Source organism: Conger conger, chromosome 12, assembly GCF_963514075.1.
Source record: "Conger conger chromosome 12, fConCon1.1, whole genome shotgun sequence".
In the NCBI taxonomy this organism is placed as follows: Eukaryota; Metazoa; Chordata; class Actinopteri; order Anguilliformes; family Congridae; genus Conger; species Conger conger.
The window spans coordinates 23,376,303-23,385,447 of record NC_083771.1 but is presented as its reverse complement, the minus strand read 5'-3'; the positions used below and the strand labels follow the sequence as shown (position 1 = coordinate 23,385,447).

General features: G+C 43.7%; 1 protein-coding gene across 2 annotated transcripts in view; it reads left to right on the top strand.

Annotated features, from left to right (window-relative positions):
* The first annotated feature begins 611 nt into the window (after window positions 1-611).
* Window positions 612-9,145, top strand: part of tnksa (tankyrase, TRF1-interacting ankyrin-related ADP-ribose polymerase a) — a 129,509-nt gene continuing 120,975 nt past the window's right edge. For both annotated transcript variants that reach the window (XM_061262845.1, XM_061262844.1), the window contains exons 1-2: window positions 612-1,097; window positions 2,346-2,570. In XM_061262845.1, the coding sequence (XP_061118829.1) occupies window positions 638-1,097; window positions 2,346-2,570 (685 nt within the window). In that variant the 5' untranslated portion in view covers window positions 612-637. The remainder of the gene's footprint in view (window positions 1,098-2,345; window positions 2,571-9,145) is intronic.

Sequence of the window (9,145 nt, the reverse complement as noted above, 5' to 3'; positions counted from 1 at the left end):
TGAGACCCAGGTAACCAGGTGATTAATTAAGTGCAGAGTAACAGCGAAAACCAGCAGACCCAGTAGCTCTCCAGGACCAGGGTTGGTGACCTCTGCTCCAATGTGTCCTGGGTCAGTCCTGGGGTCTCTTCCAACTAGGCATGCTCAGTACCCCTCCAAAAGGAGGCACCCAGGGGGGATGAACCACCTCAACTGGTTCTCCTCAATGCAGATGAGCAGTGGCTCTACTCTCAGGTCCTCTAAAATGGCTGAGCTCCCCATCCTGTGAAGGGCAGTAAGCCGTGCTACCCTACACAGAAACCCCAGAGAAAGTTTGAACACTTAATTAAATTTGTTAACAAATTTATTTTGGCAGTCGTCAAACTGTTTGTGGCCTAATTCTACCTTGGAGCCCATTGGTGCATTCATTCTACGTACCTCTCGTTAGAGATATGGGTGACAAAATGGCATGACACAAATTGATTTCGGACCTACACTCCAAAACAATAGATGGCGGTAAAGGCAGATGCTGCTTTTAAGCTGACGGAGTTTAGCCAATGAAAGGCGAAGAAGAAAAGAAAACGAAGAACGGAAGTGGGCTTCCGTTTACCGGAAGTTCAGTTGAACTGTTTTTGTTGTCAGAGGGACTGTTGTGAAAATGGCGACGTCGCGTCGCTCATCCCAGCAACAGCCGCAGCAACAGCATCAGAGTCTGTCTTCTCCTCCGCGCAACACTTCTCTCTCCCTTACTCCCCCGGGTTCTCCTTCGGCACCAGTAGGCGCAGCAATTTCGGCTCCAGCTGGCGCAGAGCAGGATAGCAGTGGAGACTCGGAGGTAACTCCGGCCTCCCCCGATATCCCCGCTCCGGGCCTCAGTGCTAGCAGCAGTACCAGCTCAGCCTCAACCGACGGGGGCAGCAACAGCGGAACGAGTCCCGACTCTGGCTCAATAACAAGCCCGTTGGGCGGCGGCTGTGGGACTAGCGGAGCATTTAGGGAGCTGTTTGAGGCCTGTCGCAATGGAGACGTGTCCCGGGTAAAGAGGTTGGTGGATTCGGTAAATGTGAACGCCAAGGACATGGCTGGACGCAAATCAACGCCGCTGCACTTCGCTGCAGGTTTGTGCATAGTTAGCTGGCCGTTTAGCTATTCACTTCATAGCTCGGAAATGTTAACTAGCTAATCAAGTGACGTTAGAATTAAGGTGGCACAATTGTTTACTTGCCTGGCATGTTTTGGTTAGGCTGACTTCGCTAGGCTATGTAACTTGTAATATTTGTTTTGCTAACATAACTAGTTAGCGTTAGCGAGCTAAGTTAGCCAGCCAACTTGGTCAACTTTAGCTATCGCACCATTTGCACTAAATCGGTTTGTCAGTCATTGCTATCTAGCTAGTTTACTTCCATCCTAACTCGTTAACGTTACTGTATTCAAGTTTGCACTGGCGAGTCCAAGTGCATTTGCAATAGCTAATGATATTTTGCTAAGTTAACGTTAGCTGTTTGCCTAGTTAACTCTCCACATATGCTGGAGACGCCTATCGCTAGCTAACCAGCTAAAATTGGGACTGATTTTTTTTTTATTATCACTATGCAAAATAGATAATCCGAAACCTCGTGCAGGATCAATAGGAAAGCAAGCCAGAAGCCAGTCGTGGAGAACAATTCACGTGAAGTAACTGAGTAGTATATAGTAACGCATATTGCTAAAGCTATTTTAAAACTAAAGATAAAGCTTTTTATTTTAGCTGATTAACTATATAAGCTCGTTTGACTTAGTACAAGAGTTTTAACTGACAAGTCACTTGACAGTTTTAACTGACAAGTGAACACGTTGCAAACATAAGAGAAAACATGGCTACATTGAGAAACAAAAAACAACACTCACAAGAATGTTGTCTCCAGTCATACTGTCACTCACTACCATTTGGTCATTAACACACAAACGGCTATAAATCTGAGGAGGGGTATCACGTTACAGAGTCGAAAACCAGATACTAAAGAGCACTTTTATCAGGATACGTATGTTAGTGTTGCGATTTGGTGTATGTTTCCAGCTCTCAACCAGTGGTACCATTTAACAGCATTTGCACTTAGCTGTAAGATAAAAAGTTTTTAAATGAAAGGAAATCACTCACACTTTATTTTCAATGTTTTATATTTGGGGGAACTATCTAGATAACTAATTCCTAGGATTTTAGTCCTACCCTGCAGAGACTTTAGCTGGGAGTATATATATATATATATATATATATATATATATATATATATATATATATATATATATATATATATATATATAATTTGATTCATATGCGTTTCTTCTTTTGAAGTATAATTAAATCAGGTACTGTCTTCTTGCTTCAGGGTTTGGTAGGAAGGATGTTGTCGAACACCTCCTGCAGACGGGCGCTAACGTGCACGCGCGAGACGACGGCGGCTTGATCCCGCTGCACAACGCCTGCTCGTTCGGCCACGCCGAGGTGGTCAGCCTGCTGCTGTGCCAGGGCGCCGACCCCAACGCCCGCGACAACTGGAACTACACCCCCCTGCACGAGGCCGCCATCAAGGGCAAGATCGACGTGTGCATCGGTAAGATCGCATCCGCGCCTCCGCTTTTTATCGATTTGCCTTTTCAGCACTTTTAATGTGAAACAATGTAACTTCTACCACTGCTATATTTAGAGAAATTTCTAGTACAGCACATAACGCCCCCCCTCCATATCTTTGCACTATCTACCCTATACCCCCCCCCCCAACAAAAAAAACAACAACCTCTCAGTAATTGCTACTTGGAATATACAGGAATCAGGCTCTAGGCCTTTGATTTCTTTTTACTCAACATCAGCTAAACATGCTCAGGTTCATGTTGGTGTACCTTTATTGACCTGAATTTAATGTTAATGCTTAATGCTGACCGTTAATGGAGGAGACTTGCTTAAAGGGTACATTCAGACCAAACTATGCTCCTTCTCCTCCTCCTGCTTCATCTTGCGCTTGTGGACTTTGCCTGCGAATAAGAATGTTTTGAGGGCGACGTGACTGCCCGTCTTCTCCATTCTTGAACAAGCTGTCCTGGTCTTGCTGAGAGACATTGCTCTCAGGAGCCAGCGCGGTTGGCTGTAGTTATACAGTGGGCTCAAGAATTATTGGCACCCCTCACCAGCAATGCACAAACAAGGCTTAAAAAAAAAAAAAAAAAGAATAATATAATTATAGAGAAAGGTAATACACCAACATGTGCCAAATACTGTACTTTATTAATGTTTCAATGGAAACAACCACAATCATAACAATCATTTAATAAAAAATAAATTTAAACAAAATCAAGGTTTGTCACCCTTCACCTACTACTTAGTGCAACCACCTCGGGCAAGGATAACAGCATGGAGTCTCTTCCTGTAATTTTTGACAAGATTAAGGAACACATTTGGAGGGATTTTGGACCATTTCTCTTTGCATATCCTTTCAAGATCCTTCACGTTCTTGGGTTTGTGCTTATCAACTGACCTCTTCAGCTCAGCAACAGGTTTTCGATTGGATTGAGGTCTGGTGACTGAGATGACCATTGCAGAACGTTGATTTTGTTGTCACGAAACCATTTCTGTGTGGATCTTGAGGTGTGTTTTGGGTCATTGTCTTGTTGGAAAGTCCCAGACTTCTGGCAGAGGGAACCAGATTGAACCAGTAAATGATTTTTGTTGGTTCCATTGAAACATTAATATAGCACAGTATTTATCACATGTTGGTATTTCGAGTTTGTCTATAAATATATTGTTTCAAATTTTCTTTGAGTATTTTTTGTTCATTTTCTGTCAGGGGTGCCAATAATTTGAGCCCACTAAGTCTTTCAGCCTCCTGTTTCAGTCAATGGTACCAATGCGGCCAAAGTTCAGTAGTTTTTCACCATCAGAACACATAGTTGTAATCAGACTTCATGACCGTAAAAGCCCCCCCCCCCTTTCTACTGCACAGTCTCTGGCACCAGTTTTTACAACATGGCAGCACAAAAAAACTGCACTTTAATGGCTTCTAAATGCTTTTCACAAGCCCATGGAGAGTCAGTGTGTTTTATCAGTCTTTGTCCAATATATATATTTTTTACAGTCCATGTGTCTTGTAGCTTACTGACGGTCCTCCAGCGATAGGTTTAGGGCAGTGGTGACCAACCCTGTTCCTGGAGATCTGCCATCTTGTGGGTTTTAATTTCAACCCTAATTTAGCACAACTGACTCCAATAATTTAAAGCTACAAGACAATTTATTTATTTAACATAGCACCTTATTTTTAGCATAGCACCTTACTTTTACCATAGCACCTTATTTTTCATCTTTATGTGTGTGAGATATGTGTGTATATGTGTGTATGTATTGGATGTCTAAAATTTCCTTCGGGATGAATAAAGTATCTATCTATCTATCTATCTATCTATCTATCTATCTATCTATCTAGCAGCTGCACAGGATCGCTAGCTTTTGAGTTTGGTGTGTTTTGTTCGGGTTGGATTGAAAACCTACTGGAACAGGGTTGGCTAAGTTTTTTTATTTTTTTAAATTTATTTATTTATTTATTTTTTCCTGCTTGATGTATTTAACAGTAACCAACACAGAAAGAGTTTTAATAACATTTCCATGAGCTTGGCTCCAGTGAGCAGGTTTGTGGCCTCCTGGAGGTAGATATGCGGTGGACCTCTTCTCTCTGACAGTGTTGGAAAAACTTATGCTTGCAGGATATGACTGCACTGCTTCATTACCTCATGTAGTGCTGACGCTGGAAGTTTTGATGATTGGTCATCGCAGATCACATGATTTCACTGATCGATACCAGGATGTCACCTCCCAAAGAGTGTGTGAATGTGACAAGTTTAATGAAACAGAGGTGTTGGAGCATCACGTGGTTATACGGAAAATATCAACTCCATTTCAGGCCTGAAAATAGTATAATCACCCCTGCATATTTAAGTAATGTAGGACTGCCCAGCCAGGTTGAAAATTGAATTCTGTAAAAACTTGTAGCTTTTGCCGCAAGCCATGTAAGCCAGGTCCTTAATAGCCAAAGTCAGTCGACGTGAAGGTCGTCGAGCACACTTCTGGCGAAGGAGACTTCAGCTGCGCGAGAAATTGCCGTGTCGCCGTTCCTGAATATTTAATGAAAAGCGAGCTCTGGAGTTTGAGACTAGCGCGCGGCTAATTGCCTTTAGATTGCAGGAGGGTAACTGGAGTGCTCCGTTAGTACCGCGGCGTGTGGCGCTGACGGTGCTGGACGGTGCTGGACGGTGCTGACGGTGCTGGACGGCCCGGCCGCGGCTGCTCGCCCGGCGGGAACGTGATGCTGCTGAGTGTGCCTGGGCTGGAGCTGCAATAGCTAATTCCTGACTTCTAGCGGTCAAGAGAGGAATAGCAGCAACAAACTCTTCGAACCGCAACACTGTTTATCCCTCCTCCTTCTCTGTGAACGCGCTGATGCTGAAATGCCATTGGCTGTGGCAATTAGAACCGATTTTCAACCAATGAGCTTGAATTATTGTACAGCTGTACAATGTTTTGGGACAGATTGTCGGGCCGTCAACTGTATATTTTGAAACCCGAATTTAAGGACTATAAACACAGACAGAGGGTGACAACATGTCAGTGAGCCTTTCTCAATGATAGGAAGGGATTTACAATGGTCTTGTAACAATGTTTTAACACAAAAGTCTTACCTGTTGTACCTTTAAGCCTGCCAAAAAATGAAGAATTTTCACTAATTTGAGACAGACAGCACGAACACTGCGCTAGTCGTTTGTGTAGTCGAGGAAATGAGGAGGATAAATATATTCCCGCTCACTGTTTCTCCAAAGAAAGTTTTTGTGCCCCACTGATTTAGAATTGTAGGAGTGTATTGTTTTGGGAGGGTAACACAACATATTCTCACAACATTGTTGCCATGTAGTGGCAGCGTTACAACTTTGACAAAACGTTCCAGTAACATTGTGATGAGAACATTTTGTGTTCGCTGGGTGTATGCCTCTTGGTTTCTTTTCTTTTGGCTCTGAGGAAGACCTGTCGGATGTTGCAATGTCAGTCATTGTCTTTTATTAATAAATTAAAGGTGTTTTTCTGTGTTTTTCTGTGCGCTTTGAGCACGCCAGCGCTCCTTATTTCCGCTTAGTTCCCGTGTAGATATGGGGAGTAACAATCCTGTTGTATCTGTCTGCTGTGGGCCAGTGCCAGTCAGATTAGCTCCTGAAGCTGTCGACACCAAACTGAACACATCTTGTCATTTGTTTGAAATGACACGATGCATTATGTTCCTGGCTAATAATATTATGCTTCCAAATTGCATGAGATGTTTAGTTGGATAGCGAGTGCAGTAAGGCCTATTTCAATACTTACATTTACTTTTCAAAAGATTTTAAAACGATCCTGAACGGTTGAGCCTTCTGTGGAGTGTTTGAGGATGTTTCAGGTAGGTGGATGAAAGAGGGGACAGGTGGTAACTGCACTTATTGCAGTTTTATCGTTTAGCAAACAGACTCATGGAACTTTTAAGTGCAGAGAGAAAGCTGAACGCTTTAATAAACGAGGCAATTTATGTCAAGTAGAATGAAAATTTGTTTTCTGAAAAAAAAAAAGTGTTTCTTATACAGAATAAAAATGGCTGTTAATTTCACTGGTGTGATAAATTACTTTTAGAGAAGGATCCAAACCATGGGTCGACGGGGCGGAGGAGTAAATGGTAAATGCAGTCTGCATTTATATAGCGCCTTTATCTAAAGCGCTGTATAATTGATGCTTCTCATTCACCCATTCACACACGCACTCATTCACCAACGGCGATTGGCTGCCATGGGACACTTTGACACACCCAAGGCGGGATTGAACCGGCAACCCTCCGACTGCCAGGCAACTGCTCTTACCTCCTGAGCTCATGTTGGCCCAATGACGTTCGGTCTGGAACGACATTCTGTTGTGTTTTATTCGTAACCCTCAAAAATTGTGAACAAGGTTGCTATGTTTTGGGCAGGAACAAAGCAGAGCAATGCTGGAATGCAAGGCTGTTGGAGGATTTGTCCTGGAGAAAACGTCAGCCTACTATGAAAGCCGATCGTTTTGAAAAATATCAGACATTTGGCTGCATTTTGCAGACACAATAGAAAAAGGCTACATTCATTTTTGGATGTAGCCTTCTTATAGCTAACTAGCGACCCAGCTGTAAGTCTTTCGTGGAGTTTGTGTCAGAAAATTCACTTGGACCTATTCTTCATGAGAATGCATTTTTGTAATGCTGAGAGTCTTCTAAGTCATTGTAATGTTCTGTACATTTTGAACCTGTTGCTGCTGCTGCCGTGAGGAAACCAGCAAGCGGCAAAATTGCTAGGCGAAGTAGAAAGCCTCATTGCGTCAGTATGTTCATTTTTAGTTTTTTTAAGATCAAAAAATCTTAATTTGGCCGGTAAATTGCAGTGCTGTGATGCAGTGCTGCCTGTTTCCATGGCAGTTCCCAGCTGTAGTCATTTGTCCGCTGTGCTGGGGTTTTATTCTGCTTGTTACATGATGGTGCAGTACCGCCTCCTTTGTTCTCACTGCTGTGGGGTGTCTGGATTCCTGCAGGAGCTCATAAAACGTTTCAGCGCAGGACAGGTGTGCCGGCATGGAAGGAGCTGTGCTGGACCACTTGTCGATTTTGGTGTTCCCATCTCCTGAATATCATTGGGACTTCCCAGAGATTCCCAACAAATTCAGACCAGAGTATTCAGGTTAGGTGAGTCAACTGTATAATCGCCTGCTTTAATGGATCAAGTAAGTGCAGAATAACGGCCAAAACCAGCAGACCCTGCAGTCCACCAAGATCAAAGCTGAGAGAACTAGAGATTATACTTTACACCATGAAATGTTCAGTGTTAAATCAACTCTGGAGTGCAATTTATCCCCCTTGGACCCGTATAAACTCATGTTTGAGCTAAATTAATACTGACTATTTTACTGCATGGCAGCAAAGGCAAGCGCACGCCGTTTTTAGGCCCTTCCCGGTTTGATGAGTTACATTTTTTATTAGCATGTAAAGAAGTGAGGCGCTGCTGCTGCTGTGGGGCGCTGCACTCAGTCGCTTTCATTTCCCGGGGTGCTTAGTCACCGCACGACCCAAAGACGTGCCCATTTAGGGCCTCGTTCAGAAAAAAGAAAAGTGACTTCTCAGCCCATATCATTAACTGCCACTGTGAGGCACAGACAGGAGAGCCAAAATGGCCTCCGTTTAAAAAAAAAAAAAAAGAAAAAGAAAAAAGAAACCAGCGTACGGCGAAGATGTACGAGCCTCATTTCAGCTGCGCGTTGAGCCCCGAGGCTCTGGTCTGAATGAGGGTTAATCAGGCGGCATTCCTCTTGATTACCCGCCGAGCATATATCATTCTCGGCTCCTAATCGCGTCTGCAGCGCGCTTGTTTTGTTGAGTAAAGACCGGCCATGGAAATAAGATTGTCACGGTCGGTGCGGATGCGTTTTTGCGCAGGCGTCCCCCGTGGCCTCCCTCCGCTCGTGTTCCCCGGCCCGTCGGGCGTGCCAGAGGGGCCAGTGCCGTTCTCATTCCAGCCGGTTTGTTCCACGGCCAACTGCAGCCTTCTCATCGCCGCTGGTCTTCTGCAGGCAGCCCTGCTTTTTACCTGCCTTACACACTCTCTCGCACTTTCACTTTGTGTTGGTTCTGGGCTCATCTTCAAGCTATAAAAAAAACATTATCTTGGAAGGATACCCACTTTGTATAATGCCTGTGTATTTTTGAAAATACATTCTAATTACACTGCAGAAATTTGAATGAATAAGCAGGAGATGGGCACCATCTGCACCATTTTTCCTAATCCTGTGGATGCCCACAGAGCAGTGCGGCAAAACACAGGCATGAAGTTGCATATTTATAACTGAACCAAAGTCTGTTTTCTTTCTTTTTAGCACTGGAAAGTGTATTTGTGTGAAGACTTGATTAATCACCAGTTTACATGCCATCGCTAGCTGCAAAGGCATTGAACAGAGATGTGTTATATCATCATACAGCCAGCAGTTCTGCACCTAGTAGACAATTCATTAAAGGCATGATGATATTGTAAGTCGGAAGCCTGCCAGATGGGAAGTTTGTACATATTACCATATTTTGGCTGAGAACTGTTCATAATGCATGTGCATTTCGTTGGT